Below are 19,336 nucleotides of genomic sequence, written 5' to 3' on the forward strand. Positions count from 1 at the left end.
TTAATTTATGCTATCGCATCAACATTTACATAGTCATTTACAATAGAAAGCTAAATGTTGTCTTAATTTATAGAAATTCTCATTAAAAATGGTCAATTATAGTCAAATTAAGTCACGATCAAAATTTTATTAACTAATTATATTAATTTTCGTCAATTATCATTAATTTCCATAATTGTTTCAAAAATTTTCATCAACGTCAACGATATTTCCAGAAAATTAGGATCTTGATATTTTCATCGACATCGATATTTCGAACCTTGGGATACTTTATGCATTACATATTTAAATGTTGACTCGGTTAAAGAAAAAAAAGACTAGAATTATTCACAATGATATAGCTTTAGTATTTCAGGCTTATTGTTATAGAATAGTATTTAAAGTTTATTTATATTTTTTCAAAATTTAGCTGTTGCGTTTTTTTATATCACTTTAATTCTAGTCGTTCAAATAAAATTAATGTTAAAAAAAGATTAATTTGGCTTTTTGATAAATAGAAATCCTATTTAGTGAAGTCAGGATACAAATGATATCTTCGAGCATAAACAATATTGAAAGAGTTTTAGAAAAATATTTAGAAGCTTAGAATCCCTTGGAAAATGAAACATTTTATTTGGAGGGCCCTTAATAACATCATTCTCATTATAATAAATTTAATAAATAAGGATGTAAATATTGTCACATTATTAGTCCGGTATGCTATTTCTTCAAGAAATGTATAGATGGTATCCTATTCATTTGTCCTAGAGCTATAGGAATTTGACATCAAACATTAAATATCTCTTTAATCTCAGCGGACTTCAACGATAGCTTTATTAATAGATGGTGTTACCATTGATGATGATTGTACATTGGTGATGGAAACTCCGTTTCCATTGATATAATGATTGAAGAGCAAAAGATGTTGGATTGCCATATAGAAGTATAAAAAGAATGCCACAAACATATCCAATCACACAATTTTATCAACAAAAAAAAAATCCACAGTAAATAGAGATAGAAGGTTACTTCCTTTCTCTCAAAGGGTTTAGCTTCTGTGTTTTGAGATTCATGACGACCAATTATTGCTATTTCTATAATCCCCAATGGTCGAAACTCTTGCAATACTCAAAGAAGTGAAACTTGGAACTTCACGTGGAGGTCTCTCATATCCTAGTCCAATCAAATTGTCTCCAACACAATAAAATTGGTTGTTGCAGAAGCTATTAAATATTTTATAAATTTATTTGAGAGTATTTATTTTTGTCATGTTCATAGAGATTGTAACCCCGTTGCATTCATTAGCTAAATAATACTTAGGTGTTTGGGTGGACAATTTTCCAACCCATTTTCCATGTATCTCCTCTTTTTAGCCCATTGAGACACTGATGATATTTCCTTTTAAGAATTAGAAGATAGTATTTCATTAAAATATTAACGGAGATGAATGAATAAATAATTAATTTTATTTGTACAAGAAAACCTATTTTTGTGTTTGTCTTTTTATGTCAAATAATAACACAAATATCCATGACATGGAAAATGGAAAATGTAGTATGTATATTACATCACTCACGTTTAAATGGACAACAAAATAAACAGAACCAGCAATGTCGTAGGTTGTAAGTTGTAAGGGAAAAAGAAAAGTCTTTTCGTTTATTTATTTATTTATTTATTTATCATTATTTTGATCGAAGACAGAAGATAAGTTAAAAATTAAAGGAAAATTCGCTCGAAAAGGTTTTTGTCCATTCAAATTTGTACGAAATCGACAATAACAACATTTTACCATTCGCCATATTCCATTCCATTTTTTCACTCCCAAATCTGTAGACTGTACAACTTATTTTTAGTATTTTCTTAATAATCCAAATTCACATATAACAATTTATGATTTCAATTTTATCTCATTTTCAAATAATATTTTATAGTTATTGAGTAGCGAGTATAATTTTGGAGGTGGATGACACAAACACGTCGGTTGTTTACTCATAATTAATATAAACTTTCTCCTCAGCACTTTGGTTCTAATCCACAATTCTTGAACCGGAAAATAAAAACGTGAATTTTAGCACCTCCCATTTGTTTGTATGCTCACTCATTCATAGTTTCTCTCTCTTTCTCCATCTTTAAACTGCAAAAATCCTTTTTACTATTTGCAGCAGCATTTCAATTTCAAACCCCCCCTTCTCACCGCCATTCATGGCCGTTGTCATGTCCGACAACCACCCCTCTCGCCGTCTTAAGATTGTTCCTTCTTCTCCGGCTCTCTCTCTCACTCTTGTACTCACCTTCGCTCTGATTTTACCCTTCTCTAAATCTTTCTCCATAAATGCAGCTCTAATGTGGTTTTTTTTTTAACCTTCTTAGGCTGGGGTTTTTGGGAATGCGGCGGCGATGGATGTGGAAGTCGACGCGCCGCCGAGGAGGGAAGACAGCTGCAGTGACAACTCTGAGCCGGCGGGATCGAGGTCGGCGGAGGATTTGGGGGTGGACCCAGATGATGAAGATGAAGATAAGCTACAGGGGAATACAAAAAAGAGAAAGAATCGTCATACTTCAGAGCAAATCAGAGAAATGGAAATGTACGGAAACAACTAAAATTTTGGGGCTTTATCGTTTATCTGGTTTTTACGTTAAATGTGAAGAAATGGGAATGGTTTTGAAGCAAATTTTTGGGATATATATTGCAGGTTGTTTAAAGAATCACCTCATCCAGATGAGAAACAACGGCAGCAACTCAGTGAGAAACTTGGTCTTTCTTGTAAACAAATCAAGTTCTGGTTTCAGAATCGTAGAACCCAAATCAAGGTTTTCCAGTTGTTGTTGACATACATTCAACAAATTTGTTTCTTATTCACTTTCTTTCTCTCTGTTTTCTTCATCTAGAGCTTGCTTTTACAGGCTATTCACGAGCGTCATGAAAACGCTTTATTAAAAGGAGAAATGGAGAAATTACGAGAAGAAAACCAAGCTATGAGAGAAATGATCAGTAAATCTTCTTGCCCTAAAGGTTGTTCTCCTTCAACTAATTCCATAGACCCAATTTTCACCAGTTCTGATCAACAACAACAACAACAACAACAACTAGTTACTGAAATTGCTCGACTCAAAGCTGAGGTTATATAAAGAGATATTTTATTTCTGTTCTAAGTTGTTGAAATTGATCGAAACTGACCTTGGATTTACAGGTGGAGAGATTACGAACAGCTCTAGATAAATACGCTCCGGCGGGGACATCATCGGGGGAGAACAACGAGGATGAAAAAGAGAGGAGCAGGAATTTGGAGAAATCGAAGAGTATTTTCGGACTGGAGAAAGCTAGGGTTATGTTGATAGGGAAGAGAGCGACTGAGGAGGTGGTGAAAATGGCGGATTCCGATGAGCCGCTATGGGTGAGAAGCGTGGAAACAGGGCGAGAACTACTGAATTACGATGTGTATACGAAGGAAATGGTGGCCGGAAATGAGCGAGGGAAGAGAGAAGTGGAAGCGTCGAGAGAAACCGGCGTGGTGTTCGTGGATCTTCATCGATTGGTTCAGAGCTTCATGGATGTGGTAAATTGAAACCCCTAATTAGAGTGGATAAATTTCAGAAGAACGGAATTGAAGTGTTTTTTGTTTGTTTTGTGAAGGTTCAATGGAAGGAAATGTTTCCGTCGATAATCTCTAAGGCCTCCACTATGGAGGTCGTCTGCAATGGCGACGGTACCAACAAGGATGGCGCAGTTCAACTGGTGACTTCTTCTTCTTTCTTTCTTTATTTACTGTTTAAATAATATTAAATTTAGTCGATTTTCAAAATCAATTTTGACGTTTTCAAACATGTTTTTAACCCTTCTAAATTAATTTTAAAAATGACCATTCTTTTATTTTATTTTAAAGTCACCATCAAACATACAAATATAAATACATAGTCTTTTAATTCGATAGCCATTTTATTTTTTTTGTTTTTTTTTTAAAATTAAACTTATAAACTCTACCTTCATGTATGATTTTGATTTTCTTGTTAATTTGTAATAATAAGTATTTGGGAATTTGAATGTTTGGTTAGAAAATATAAAAATTATGGCAAAGTAGCTGTGAGACGTCAAACATAATCTTCAAAATAATAATAATAATAATTAAATAGTTATTAAAAGGTTTTTTTTTTTTTTTTTTTTTTTTTTTTTTTTTTAATTTCTAAAGTAATGGATAGTTGAAACATTAAATATAGAATTGAATTTTATATCTAATAAAACTATAAAATTTTAATTTTTATGTTAAATAGAGATGTATATTAAAAAAAATATCGAAGATTTATTGAATACAAAAGTGAAGAGTTTATTAAATTGAAAATTGAAAATTTAGGGACTAAAACTTATAATTTACTTATTTATTAATATTATTGTTGTTGTTGTGGCTGCTGCTCCAAGATGAGTAGTTTTCTTTGCTTTTGGAAGTATCGATAGATATGTTTCCAATATGTGGAAGGCAGATAACTTATGTTTTAGTCTGTTCTTATGTGAAATGTATGTTTTTAGTCATTGTTATTTTTAATTTTTTTTAAAAATTTTTAAAAATAAGTTTAAAAGATTCCTAACCTTATATTTTTCATTTACTACAATTTTTTGTTATTATTTCAGTTATGACGATATTTTTACGGATAGAAAAATGTCAAATTTTTTAAAAAAAAAAATAACAAAAAAGAAAAAAGAACACAGATAGATGTGGATAAACTCTTATTTACGTCAATCACATAGTATCAACGATAGATTTTGGTTTTTATCAGCATCTATCAAAGAAGATTAAATCTTGTTATTTTGTGTAAATAGTTTTTCTTATTTTTCTATTTTTGAAAATCTCCGTATTATTTAATTAGGATGAGAGTGATCCTTTTAGTACAATAGGGTTATTTAATTAATATGAAAGTGATCTTTTTAGTACAATAGGGATAGAAAAATTCAAACCACAGATCTTACAAATTACAAATATCACATATGGTATAGTTGAACTATGAAATAAAAGTGTTTTTCTTTTTTCTTTTGATAATAAATTATTTTAGAATGATTTTGAAGTGATAATTGGAAGTATTCTGTATAAAAAAAAAGGAAATCTCCAAAATACGAAGTTAAAAAACATATTTATATATTTATAAGTAATCAGTTGAAACCGAACTACTTAGTCATTTAAAACACTTTTAAAAAATTTGTAAGATGAAAAAACATTTTTATTAAAAAAGTATTTCATAAGAAAGTGTATAAATGACTCGAATTTGTACTCCAAACACAGGAATAATCATACTATTCACACAGATCATTAAATATGTTTTCAAACAGAGTTTTTAAATCAATGTCTTTGTAAAGTACTTTTATTTGTTACCAAGTATGGTAGATTTTTTTTAATTAAAAATAGAAGAGATTTCTTAAGGATCTTACTAAAAATATTCAAGTTAGTGATTTTTTTTTTCGAAACAAAGTTAGTAACTTTTATCCATGTTATTTATTAACTTTTATGCATGTTGGTTTATATAATAAATATTTTCAACAATTTTACCATTTGAAATAATTTCCCTATATATAATGATTTTTTAATACATAAATTATCCCATACACCTCTCAAGTACTATATATATATATATATATAAAAAAAAAAAAAGAAGAAAAGAAAAGAAAAGAAGAAGGAAAGAAAGAAATGAGAAAAGATAGGTTATAATTGGTGCATCTTTTGATCCACTTCGTATCTTTTCCAAAAAAAATTGGAAAGTATTACAAGTTAAGAGACTAAACTTATGGGACAAATTTGAAACCGACGGTTTTTGACATTGGCGTTGTTTTTAGAGAAATGAAAATAGATGACAAAATTAGTCAATTTATTTGCAAATATAGCAAGTAATTTAAACCTAGACAAAAAATGGCAAACTAATTTTTATTTTGAATTAATTCTATTTTACCCGTACTTGAAGTATTATTATTATTAATACTTTTATAACTGATGAAAATATATCACATCGATTAGTGATGCTTCTACTGTCGATAAACTTTTATGTTAGAATCTATCAGTGACAGAAGAGTATCTCTTCTATCAATGGTGCTTCCATTACTGATAAACGTCTATGATAGAGCTTATTAGTGAGAAAAGCATATAATGTCTATTAGTAATGTTTCTGTTACCAATAAACTTCTATGATAGAACTCATCAATGAAAAGTTTCTATCATTGATTAAGTCTATCGAGGTGACAAATAATATATCAATCCACTAGGATCACCTCCAAGAGACTCAACCAAATAATAGTACTCCAATACATCACAAATTAATCACCAAATTATACCAAGCAATTAACCAATAATGGACAACAATAATTCATAAATTTTTGGAAGACAAAGAAAAACAAATAACACACATGAATGATATGTGGAAAACTCATTTGATATGAAGAGTGAAATTCATCGGACTTGTGAGCAATCTACCTTTGTCAACTTCTCTTACTATGATAAAATTGAGGGGGAAAAAACCTAATTCAGTCATATAAAGATTCACTACCCACTAATACTTTCATACATAAGAGATCAACACTTAGAGATAAAAAGAATGAAAAAATCCTAGTTTCACATATACTGTTCAGCAGCGATTGTAGACAAACTAGAGCTCCGAACAACAATCCAACTGTTTAAAATGAGACTGTACGTGTCCTAAACAGACTGATCGAAATTCAGCACAATCCAACGGTTAAAACTCTGGCAATTGACAGCTTTGTGGAAGCTGTTCCTGAAAAACCGAATTGCCTCTATTTTCCCCCTGTTTCTCTCTTTTTTTTTTTTTACGTATTTTTTCCACCCTCTTTCTCCTTAAATCATACCCATATCACATAAAAGAAAAAATTTAAGGCTTTCAAGAGGGGTCAACCCAAAAATTAGCTCCTATTGGGTTAACATATATCCCAACATTTTAGGCTCACATAACACAAGTTTAAAAGAAAATAAATTCTTGCTTGCCCAACAAGTAGGTTGAACACCCACAACAATAGTCACAATGTCAGTCTGTCAGCTAAACAACAACCAAACAAAGTCAAATAGACTTGAAGAAGTACAATGGAAAAGAATAAAGAAACAAGGCAAGAAATCTTCTAAACATATTAGAAAAAGCAATGATGTACAACGTTATTGAGTTCCTCGTATTTAGTTGTTGAATATTTTGTGGGGTTTAAATGTTAAAGAAAGGATGAATGAACGAATTTAATTTAATCAGTTTATAGGAGGCATATGTGCATAAATGATAAAACATTTGTAGAAATAAATATTAAATTTATGTTATCCATTGAAATTTTATTTTTTAAGGATTAGTAGAAATTCCAACTTTTCTTTCTTGGGTGTTCAATTTTTTATATCAAGCTATCATAACATGTAATGTAAGTTTATTGATAGTTAATTTTATTTTGTTTCTGACGGAGAAATTATAATTGAAAACTGTGATAAACTAAGGAGTTTAGATACGTATAGGTTATATGGTTTATGGTAGAAGCTCATTTTTCTGCCAGGGTTGCAGATGTTTGCAGAGCTCCAAATGTTGACCCCAACCCTCCCTCCAAGAGAGATCTTTTTCGTTCGAAGTTGTAAGCAACTAAGCCCCGATAAATGGGTCGTCGCCGATGTCTCCATCGACAAAGTCGGAGACCATATCGACTCATCTTCCTCTCGTTGTAGGAAACGCCCCTCTGGTTGCATCATCCAAGACACATCGGACGGTCATTGTAAGGTACAAACTTTTCGTCTATCCATCGTCATTTCGTTTTGTTCCGTTAAGAATATGAACAAAAGATCAATTTTACAGTAATCTATCATGCTAAACTTTCAAATGTAATGGTAGTTGAAAATAGTATCGATGGCAAAATGTCATATCAAGTTTTTGAGTTGAGTGATTTCAGGTCACGTGGGTGGAGCATTGGGAATGCCAGAAGATCGGACTTCACACGATATACCGAACCATTGTCAACAGCGGTTTGATATTCGGGGCGAGGCATTGGATGGCGACGCTACAAAGCCATTGTGAGTGGCAGGTTTTCTTCATGGCCACCAACGTTCCCATGAAGGATTCCACTGGTAAAAGGCCTCGCCCTTTGTTAAGTTTATATCCCTTCAAATCTTTCTCTGGTCTCAGTTCCTAAAAACTTGTAGGAATCACCACTGTTGGTGGGAGAAAAAGTGTTCTCCGATTGGCTCAGAGAATGACCTCTAATATTTATCAAGCCATTGGTGCTTCAAGCAGCCATACATGGACCAAGGTCCAGAGCAAAATAGGTGAAACCATAAGGATTGCTTCCAGGAAGAACTTGAAAAACCCTCAAGAACCTACTGGTTTGATCTTGTGTGCAGTTGCTTCTGTTTGGCTACCTGTTTCCCCTAAACTCTTATTCGAATTCTTGATCGACGAAGCTCGCCGACCCGAGGTTTGTCTCATTAAACCTTTTATGAAATTTCCAAATAGGGTAAGCAAGTATAGTAAATAGTAAAGTAATCAAGACAGAGATTTATGTAGTACACTTACAGCATGTTAGCTATGTGTATGGACAGAGGGAAAGATCATATTTTATTATAGAGAAATATCAGATAATACAAATTAATTTCGGTGGCAAGGTGCTTGGTCATTCGAAGTACCAGGTAATAGATTCAAGGCATTCCAACAAAACCATCTTCTATTTGTGACTGCACAGGTAATTCAATTGAGAAGAAATAATATTATATATAGGAGTTCAAATACAGGAATTTCTACTTTTATGTCTTAGATCATTAACAAGTTACGGTAAATCTAATTATATCAGTACTTTAACCGTCTGAACTATGGAACTTTCAGTGGGATGTGATGTTAAGTGGTGGTCAAGCTGAAATGTTAGCAAACTTTGCTAAAGGACAGAATCGAGGCAATGCCGTTACGGTTCAAGTGAGTATCCTTTCCTCTTTATCCACTATGTAAGTTGTCGCCACGCGCCTGAGACAACATGGAGCTATCAATTGAATGTTGAGATATAATTCAATTACATACGAATCTTGCAGGCAATAAAATCAGATGAAACTAACATATGGATTCTACAAGATAGTCTAACGAATGAATACGAATCGACGGTGGTCTATGCTCAAGTTGACACGAATAGCATGAAGTCTGTGATGGCTGGGTTCGACCCGGGAAACATCACGACATTACCGACAGGCTTCTCGATCCTTCCAGATGGACACCCTACAAGGCCATTGGTTATCAGTTCTAGCAAAGAGGAGAGGGAAACAGGAGGATCATTGCTAACAATAGCATCTCAAATCTTGGTTAGTCCCTCCCCAACAGCCGAAACGACGTCGCAGTCTGTTGAGTATGTTAACAATATTATATCACATACTTTAGAAAATATTAAAGCAAGCCTACAAGGTGAGGATGATTGAGGATCGACATTTATTATTTTAAAATATTCAAATCAACACATTTTTTTCTTCTAACACATTATATAGGTGCTTTCCTTCATTTTGTTTCCCTTTGTCATTATATAGGTTCTGTTAGATCTTTCGTTATAGCTTTTGAAGATTTTTTTTCGGAGCCAAAAACATAATTAAAACCTTATTCGATGATAGTTTGGTTTATGTTAATTTTTGGAAATTAAGCTTATAAACGATACTGAATTAATTTTTGTTGTTTTGTTAATACTTTTAAAAGTGTTTTTAAATTCCAAGGGAAATATTGAAATTTAAAAGAAAAATTAAAAATCTGTTTTTGAAATGTGGCTAAGAATTCAAGTTTTTTGTTTCAAAAGATGGAAACTATGGTAAATAAATTGTAAGATAACAAGTATTTTAAAATAAAAAATATAAAATTACGACTTTGATAATATTTTTTTAAAATTACTTTCACCTATAAGATTTTATACTTTACTATCCATTTTCTACTAAATGTAAGTTTCTTTTAGAAAAACGAAAATCATAATAAAAAAAAAAAAAAAAAAACATAGATTTCATAAACATAAAACAAAAAACGAAACACTTATTCAACATGTCTTAGATAATAGATAGTTATCAAATAGACCTAATTATTTTACTTGAAAAAGTAATCTAAAATGTGTGCCTTTTCATCTAAAATGTTTTTGGACGTTTTTTTCCCCTTTTCTTGTACTTTACTTTTACTAAACATGTTAATATAGAATATCGACTTAATTAATAATACGAGTTTTCTTGAGGTTGGGATTGGATTCTCTATTTTTACAATTATTGTAAAAGGAAAAAAAAAAAGCCGACACACCTACGAACTAACATTATATAAAAATGAGCTGACAAGAGAAATAACAAAATTTAAAGTTTCATTTGGAAAAATATAAAAAATGTTTCAAAATTATATTAATAGCAAAACAAATTTAAATAATAGAAAATAGAAATTCCTAAATGATCAAACTACCCCAAAGACTAACAAATTGAGTATAAATAGAAAAAAAAAAACTTAAAAACAAATGGCATGGTCAAAATCTTAGAATCAGTTCGAAAATCTAAAAAATCGCCAATATGGGCCTTACCGAGAAACAATTGACAGCTGCTTCTTCAATGGACGACCACGATGGTGTGTCTGTGGTGCGATGGTCACCACTGGTGGCATGCAGCTGCTTAGAGAACCAGTCGATAGTGAGCAAAAGAAGATTTGATAATCATGCAAATTGAAATGTAGGGGTGATGATGAGAGAAGAAAGAATGAAAAGTTCTAAAGAAGGTGACCCAAGATGCAATTGTGGTGAGAAGAGTATGTTAGCATAGATTTTGAATGAGAGTTTGTGGAGATGTTATGGCTACAAGCTTGCTATAAATGGAAAATAGGAAAGATAGAAATAAAAGGATGGGATAAGAGGGAGGCAAAATAGAATTATGATTTTTTTTTAAAAAAAATTATTTTTAAATATGTAGGAAAGAAAGTGCTTAATTTTTTTTTCACAAAAATTATAAATATACTGAAATTTTGGAAATAAGGATTAAGTTTTTTTTTTTTTTAATTTTTATAATGAAACAATATAAAACAAATCTTATCAAAATAATAAATGGGTATATAAATAGTAATAATATACGCACCAAAAATTAATATAATAACAAAATATATAAACAAATAATAAAAAAGATAAAATAGATCCTGATAATAAAAGATAGATTTAAATAGATATTATTGAAGAAAAATTAGGATAGTCTATAATTTAAATTTGGAAACACGAAAAATGAAGATTAAAATCGTATAACTTTATATTACAATTACACGTGTAAATGTAGATTAGTTAATCTCATAACTTCATGTTACAATTATACTCTATCTGTAAATGTATATTAGTTAATTTTTAGAACCCACAAGGGCAAACTGAAAACACGTTTAACTTTATATTACATTTTGGAGCTGATAACAACATGTTCAAACTAATGAAAAAAGATTTAAATAAAACTAAATCCGGTAACAAAAAGTTAAACCAATTGAAAAAGAATGAGATGAACCAAAATTGATAATAATGTGCTCCGAAGGTTGAAGAGAATGTTTTGTTTCTACTGAATTATGATTCAAATGTATAGTGTATTTGCAAGATTCACAAGTATATTAGAAAATAGTCAACCACTATAAAAAAATCATAACTCCAATTCTCCGACGTCCCCTGCAACTATGGAAGTTTCGATTTATTGTAGTGTCTAACTATTCTCTTCATGAACAAGATTTCATCTTCTTTGACCAAAAAACAAAGAAAGCTGATTATAATAATGAAATAAAAGAAGATTGAATCGTCATATAAGAACAAATGAAGAGGAAAAGAGAAAAATTGATAAATCGATGGAAAGAGAAAAAAAAAGGAAAAAGGAAAAGAGAAGTCTAATCAATTGTAAAGTCATAGAAAAAATAATAGCTTGTGAAAAAAACCATAAGAAAACCTAAATTGATAAACACTTTGTGTGAATAACAAAAGTGATGGGTATTTTTTTACGATAATGATGGATATTTCTTTTCCGAAAGGTTAAAATAATATAAAAATCTAATAATATAAAACAATTTATGTAAGATCTGCACCTTACTTTGTCCTTTTTAACGACGTTTATTGTTAAGCTAAGCAAAATGTTGTGTTAAGTATCTAAGTTAACTTGGATTTGTACATTCCGAAGTAAAAGATGAGTTTGAAATTGGAGGAAATGGTTAAGTAAGGAAGCTTAGCTCTCGTTCACATCATCCTGGCTTGGCAAGGGAACTTTTGACTAAATGTTGATCATACTAGAGGATGCTTGAATGTGAGTAAGCGCCAGACGAGCATCGAGTATAAGTGAGCGAGGAAGGAAGCAAGCGTCGAGTATAAGTGATCGAGAAGGATCGAGCATCGAGTAGATGCTGCAGAGTGTGAGTATATGTGAGCGAGGAAGGCTAGCGTGTCAAGTTCGAGCGTCGAGTAAGGGCGCGTGTCGAGCGAGCTACCAACATTGAGTTCCCCATCAAGTAGCGAATCCTCTCATCAAGTATTTGATAGAGGGCACTGAAATTGTCTACCGAGTAAGGACATCTTCTTATCGAGTTTCCCCAGCGAGTAACGAGTTGGTCAGAACACTCAGATTTAAACGCTCAGTTTCAGATCTCTCTTTTAGTTATCTAGATAGATGGCTTAATCTCGACCTTTGATCTCCATTAATGGGTGAGGTGGCTTAAAGAGATTTTAGTTGAAGGGTTGAACATGAATATAAAAGGAAGAGGATTTCAAGGGTACGTTTTGGACGTTCTACTTGAGTAAACCAGCGAACTTTGTACCATTGAAAAGCTCTTCAAGTCTAGTTTTTGAAATTGAGCCTTTAGAAGAGAGATCTCACCAGAAAGAAGGCCGGAGAAGGAACGAAGTGTCAGAGGTTCTTTTTCAAGCTTTTCCGGGTACTTGACGAAGAAACATAGATCTAGACCTAACCGCTTGAAGTTTTAAGCTAAAAATTTAAGGTATCCTTGTGGACACCCTTCCAAGTAAGTTTGTAGAAGAAGCTTTGACAAGAAAAGGTCTATATTTCGAGTTATATATATATTGGGAAGTAACCATAGAATTTTTACTCAAGCAAGAAGTTGGAGTTAGGGCCGTCAGGAAAGATTCGAGGGCCCAGGTTAAACCACAAAGAGTTTCATGCTGAAACTTTGAGGTAACGTTGGTAACGAAATTTCGAACATGTTTGGAGAAGGAACTTTCATGAAATGAGTTTTAGTTTTCAAGTTATTTACGTTAGAAGTTGAATCTGGAAAATGTGGACGATTGGACAATCCATTGCCAAGTTGCTTGAGGTTATTTTCCAGCATGTTAAATATTTTACATTAAAGCATATGAAAGGTTTGAGAAGAAATGTATTTCTATGTGTCACTCACTGGGCAACCAGCTCACCATTACCAAATATTTTTCCTTTTTCCAGGTAGCGGTTAGTTCCCTCGCAGTTGCAGCTTGCCACCCAAAGTTTGGAGACCTTAAAGAGGAGCTTAGGTTAAATTTGTTTTGATGTACACACTTTTGGAAAACAGTCGGGGACTTGTGAAACTTACTATATTTTGGTCATCATATTTCGTTGGACATATGTTTGTTTGTTTTTGGAACTATATTTAAGACTTGCACTGTTTAATTTCATGGACGTGTTTGTACCAAGTCGTTGCATATTCATGTTTGACAAGTTCACTTAAGTTAGGTAGTAAGTGCCAGCACCTAGGTCGGTAACTGCTGCCATCATATCTTTTTCCGTGTTTAGAGGGTAAATTGGGAGTGGGTGTGACAATTGAAACCTTCAAAAAAACTGAGAAATATCCAGCTAATTTATTAAGGATACGTATAAAATTATGAAAAACAATTCAAAGATTAGAATAAATTTGAAATTTGATTAGATAAAATGAAATTTGATAATTTATGAAAATTTAAAATATAAAATTTGGCAGAAAAATCTAGATATTTAATTAAAGTGAATGTAATTTGAAAAGTGATCAAACAGAATCTAAATTAATAATAAAATATGTAGATTATGTTAACTACCGGAGGAAATCAGGAGGGAAGTTAAAATCAGCAATTACCTGCCTTATTTATGATTCTACACTTACATGTATTTGTAGTTTCATAATAACAACAACTACGAACCAGACAAGGGCAAATCAGGTATTTAGAAATTTATGGTCATGTGCATGTCACATGAGTTGCCATAAATCTTATTATTGGTGGATTTTGCTATTTTTCAGAACAAAACCTTATATTTTGTCATACGCTCCAATTTCCTTATAAAAATTCTATTTTATGCATTATCCTCTATCTAAAAGGTCAAAGAGGTTCATATCCCTACATTCACTTTGGTTGAGTACAAAATAAAAAGTGTAATGACCAAATAACTAAATATATATCATTTTGAATATACTTTTTAATCATGATTGCTTATTCTTTTAAGTATCTCTTTTTTTTAATAATTATAATAATAATAATAATTGTATTACTAATATATATAGAACTTGTGATAGTATATATATTTTTTAATTGAGTGTAAAATCAATCTCATCCATGAACTTTATAAGGTGTCTCAATTTTTAAATTTAACTTTCAATTTTATTAATTGTGCCTCAAATTGAAATGTACCTTAAAATTTTCGATAAGTGTTACAATCTTTATATTTTTTTAATAGTTTTTTTAGATAAAATCATTAAACAAAATATTCTTGAGGGCGTTTAATGACTCCTAAAATTGTAATTACCATTTCGAACAAAAAAATAAATGAAAATTAAATTTAGGGTTGGAACTACGATCAATCTTATATTTAAATCCAACTTAATTTTAGGGTATAGTTAGATTGACTATAGAAAATTGTGTGCGTGTGTTTTCTCAAATCCACTTTTATTTTAAACATTTTTTTATAAAAAATATGAAAAGAAACTATTTTGAGGTGTTGTCAAATGGAAAAATTAAAAGGATATTGTACTTTTAGAAACTATTTAGGAAAATATTGTTGTTTTCAAACTATTTGTAAAAATATTGTTGTTTTAAATAAGTCTATCTAGGTCGAATTTTGAACCCTCGACCTTCTTTTTTTTTTAAGGAAAATATTGTTGTTTCAAACGGATTCTGTCATCTCATCAAGTCTGACTAAATAACGAGCTAATGAATCTCCTTCTTTTTGCCGCTAACAAACTAACGAGCTAACGAGCTAATCAAATTCGAGAGCGAGCGAGAGCGAGATTTTGATAGAGAGTGAGAATACCGTACAAATTTTTTTTTTTTTTTTTTCCTTTTTAATTATTACACATTCCACGTTCTTCTTTCTAATCCTTTCTTCTTCTTCTTTCTTCTTCTTTTTTTTTTTTTTTTTTTTTTTTTAATTTTCCATTTTATTAAAAAAAAAAATCTAAAAATATTTATTATTTTATTTAAACTCTAAAAAGAATAAATTAAAAATAATAATAACTCATAAAAATAAAAAAAATGTAAATTAAATATCTCATTTATATAAAAATAATTACAAAAACCAATGTGTCCCACAAGGCTGACGTCGTCGATTTCGAGCTGGTTGTCGTCGTCGACTTCGAACTTGAGGTTGCTCGGCTTCTTCTTGATGTTGCTCTGGTACCTCTGCAGGAGCTTCATAATATAAATATTCATTATGCTCTCCACGACCCCGACCATGTCCATGCACGTATGAGGACGAAGAACCAGCCTCTGAGTCATAATGTCCTGAACCAATCAGTTTGACTCTGTGTCTGCATCATAGGGGGCAACTCTTCCACATTATGTGCAATCTCATCAAACTCATCATTTTCCTGAACAGGTCCTCTACGTCTAGGAGCTGGTGGAGGAACAATAGGTATATCGTACATATAATGAATTTCCTCTCCATATAGCTTTGGTTGTCACTACATATAGCAAGAACCTGGTTCGGATCATTCGCAACTTCACGGAGTCTATTGTTGTTCGATCTCTGTGAATTATAAAAAAATTAAAAAATATTTAAAATAAATTTAAATTAAAAAAAATTAGATAATATTCATTCATTTACCAGATGACCCACAACTGCTCCCGGACGAGTGACGTAGTGCCTTGTGATATTATTATACCAATGAATATATTCTGGAGTGACATTTGTGTCAAACTGTTCAAGAGAAACCCCTACTGCAATAAACCTTGCACGATAGTGCCATCGCACTACCAAATGTGCAACTTTTTCGGACCAATCTTCAGTTCTTAGGTCAATATCATGCAGTACGGATTTAGTATTACAAGGCGATGGGATATCCTGCTGAAAACCGAATTGTCTCATCACCCTGTCAGGAAGATGCCACTTACCAATGTGAAAACATATGAGAGGACTCATCACCCGCCATATGTTTTGACCATTCGTACAAAAATTAGGTAAAGTATGCACAATAATTTTGTACGGCTCCCAAATAACCTGAAACACAAAATATTATATTAGAGAATATTAAAAACAAATACAATAAAAATGTGAATAAAATAATCAATTAGGTTTAGTGTAATGTACCTGTTCAGGTTGAAGCAGATCAAACATGTATCTATACTGGTTGACTACATGTGTGGCTGTCCTAGTTACACAAATTTTGTCTCTCCACCTAAATTTTTAAATTGATAATTTAGAATTTAAATTAACTAGATTAGTGATATAAAAATTAAATTGAATTAAAAAAACATACCAAGAACCTTAGGCTCGTCCAACTAACTGAGCGTCATTACCATGATGTAGCTGTGGAGCCATTGTTGGAAATCGCTCCCAAGCCCATAGTTGCAAAAGTATGAGAGGCCCAACTATCTCTCGAACCTCAGGTCTTGTTGCTTTGCATAGTTGCCTATACAACCATGTCAAGCATGCTCCACCTCACGAATACCGTCCCGCATCATGGAGGTTAGCTAACAGTGATAGGAACATCGAGTGAACAAAATGACTTGATTTATCTGAAAACAGACTTCCACCCATCATTTATAGTATATATGCTCGCGCATATCTTATGACGGTTTCCTCGTCTGCATCATCTGTGAGCTCACGAAATTGTGTTCCTAACCATATTAAACTTAACCTCAATCCTTTAATCTTGTCAGTAGGTGGGGTCGCACCGAGGTACAGTTGACAAACTTCTAACTAGTCATCGTACATCACTCCGGTGACCGGCTCACCATCAACAGGTAACCCCAACAACACTTCTATGTCTTGTAGAGTGATAGTGCACTCTCCAACAGACATATGGAATGTATGCGTCTCGGGCCTCCATCTCTCGACCAAGGCTGTGATCAGATGCCAGTCCAACTGACTTTGAAACTGACACTCGACACGATAAACATAAATTGACACCCGAAAAGTTCACGTTATCACAACGAGATGGATTGGACAGAACCAGCTACTCGACAATGATGTGGATTTTGTAACCAATTAGGACATAATCGAAGGAAGTGTCCTTCGTTACTAAGACGGGCTCCAGATAGTTAGGGATTGAATAATAAATAATTTTTTTATTATATATTCATTTTTTTTTTTTTTGTAATCAATAAAGTTTTACATTATAATAATCTAATATATTCAATTTATTCAATTTATTGTCTAATGATTATTCAATTATAGTATAATAATCTAATATATTCAATTTGTTGTCTAATGATTATTCAATTATAGTATAATAATCTAATATATTCAATTATAGTCTAATGATTATTCAATTATAGTATGATTATTAGCTCTTTTTTCTCTTTTTATATATATATTTCTATGGAAAGTTCAAATAAAGTGAAGACTCTCACTCTCTCCTAAGATCTGGCTCTCTCACTCTAGCTCTCTCCTAAGATTTCGCTCTCTCATTATCACTCTCTCCTAAGATCTCGCTCTTTCGACCTCGTTCTCGTGCTCGCTCTCGCTCTCTCACTCCCGCTCTCTCAATATCTCGCTCTCTCTGTTATTGTTGTTATTTTTCCATTAATGATTACTAGCTTTCATTTCTTCTGGAACAATCACAAACACTTTTTTTTTTTATTATGGATCTACTTTTTTGTTCGTAGACAAAGCTAATTCGGAATTGTCTTTCATTCCAAGGCATAACTTGTATCCGTGCGCTTCATATTCGTCTGGAGTTCGCTCCCAGAAATATAGCCATCCCCACCCCTCATGTCAATCCCATACATATAGTATACCATCTCATTACTTTATTTCCTCTATGAGGGAAAAAGAAAAGTAATAAACCTGCAATCTCGAGGGTGGATGTGTGTCGAAACTTCAACCTTCGACAATCTAAGCGAGATTCGCGAAATTTCCCTTGTCGAGGGTTGAAGTTTCGGCTTATGTATTGTTTCCAAGTTTTTCTTCGTTCGTCGAGTTCTCAATGTTCGACCTCCACATTAGTCGACTTCTCAACGTTCGACCTTTAGCCTCGGATTCCCAAAACAACAATATTTCTCTAATAAGTTTCAAAACAACAATATTAATATTAAAGGTCCTTGTCAAACACTCCATTTTCTTCTAAAATAACTTATTTTTTTAAATTTATTCCAAACACACCATTCTTCAATACATGATATGTAGAAAAATTGTAAAAAATAGCACGGTTAGGTTTTCACCTTACAAAACTAATATACTTCTTGAAAACTCGTAAAAATAGTTTTTCTTAATCCATCTTGAGCGAGAACGACCACAAGATTTTAGTTAAAAAAATCTTTTTTCAACCTATCGATTGTTAGGGCTTTTTTGGTACATGTCGCCATATTATATACCGAGATTATGTGCTGAGTGCTACATAGACAACATCAAAATTCATACCGAGATTCTATATATATCCCAAATCTAGTCTAATTTTTTGAAAAGTTTGATATTTTTCAAATTTTAAAAATGTCAAATCAATTTGAAAAATCTATTTTGATAATTGAAAAACCCATTTGAAATCTTGGAAATCCATATAATCGTGAAAACATAAATTATACTAAAATTTTGAAAAATTAAGTAATAATTTGATATGATATTTATTAAACACAACCAACTTTAGAGAAAATTTGAAAATAATATAAGATTACATAAAAGAATTAGCAAATCTTGATGTCAATATGAAAGCCCAAAACAATCTATAAGTTAGAAAAAATTAATTTTTTAACTAAAAACTCGTGATCAATTCCACTAGGAATGGACCGAGAAAAACTATTTTTACTATTTTGGCAATTTCCCTGATTTGTGTTCATATTTTAAAGTTAAAAAAAACAAAGAAGTAAAAATGTGTGTATATGATGGCCATATAAATAGAGATTTTCCCTTAAATTTCATTATAATCTATCCCATACCATTTTATTTTATTTATTTATTTTAATGAAGAAGATGATGAAATTTAAATATTACTATTTTCTAAACCAAAGGCAATAATCCAGAAA

General features: G+C 31.7%; 1 protein-coding gene and 1 long non-coding RNA gene across 4 annotated transcripts; one reads left to right on the forward strand and one right to left on the reverse strand.

The window, feature by feature from the left end:
* Nucleotides 1-1,943: 1,943 nt before the first annotated feature.
* LOC150033606 (uncharacterized) lies at nt 1,944-3,714 on the reverse strand. Its single transcript, XR_016532324.1, has 3 exons — nt 3,158-3,714; nt 2,690-3,037; nt 1,944-2,499 (listed from the first exon to the last, which is right to left on the reverse strand). It is a non-coding gene; the product is annotated as an uncharacterized LOC150033606 (long non-coding RNA).
* LOC120086770 (homeobox-leucine zipper protein GLABRA 2-like) lies at nt 2,129-9,442 on the forward strand. Of its 3 annotated transcripts, XR_005484323.2 has the most exons (12): nt 2,129-2,262; nt 2,350-2,564; nt 2,673-2,790; nt 2,884-3,099; nt 3,171-3,536; nt 3,614-3,715; nt 7,504-7,713; nt 7,883-8,057; nt 8,133-8,404; nt 8,529-8,668; nt 8,809-8,895; nt 9,009-9,442. XR_005484323.2 is itself a non-coding variant. In XM_039043561.2 (11 exons), exons 1-11 carry the CDS (start codon nt 2,182-2,184, stop codon nt 9,384-9,386), a joined length of 2,220 nt encoding a protein of 739 aa, XP_038899489.1. In that variant the 5' UTR covers nt 2,129-2,181; the 3' UTR covers nt 9,387-9,442. The 3 variants fall into 3 exon arrangements, 2 of the variants coding, with proteins under 2 accessions (XP_038899489.1, XP_090174229.1); XM_039043561.2 differs by lacking the exon at nt 8,529-8,668; XM_090318103.1 differs by lacking the exons at nt 8,809-8,895; nt 9,009-9,442 and having other exon boundaries at nt 8,529-8,688.
* The last annotated feature ends 9,894 nt before the right edge of the window (nt 9,443-19,336 follow it).

This window comes from Benincasa hispida, chromosome 9 (genome assembly GCF_027475165.1).
Source record: "Benincasa hispida cultivar pf3 chromosome 9, pf3_genome.v1.1, whole genome shotgun sequence".
Taxonomy (NCBI): Eukaryota; Viridiplantae; Streptophyta; class Magnoliopsida; order Cucurbitales; family Cucurbitaceae; genus Benincasa; species Benincasa hispida.

What these genes read in the sequence shown, in the direction of transcription:
- LOC120086770 (XM_039043561.2), top strand. Translation starts at nt 2,182, where the DNA reads ATGGCCGTTGTCATGTCCGACAACCACCCCTCTCGCCGTCTTAAGATT. An exon ending in TTCAGAGCTTCATGGATGTG is followed by an intron (nt 3,537 to 3,613) that starts GTAAATTGAAAC and finishes TGTTTTGTGAAG; the next exon opens with GTTCAATGGAAGGAAATGTT. An exon ending in ACGAAGCTCGCCGACCCGAG is followed by an intron (nt 8,405 to 8,808) that starts GTTTGTCTCATT and finishes TGGAACTTTCAG; the next exon opens with TGGGATGTGATGTTAAGTGG.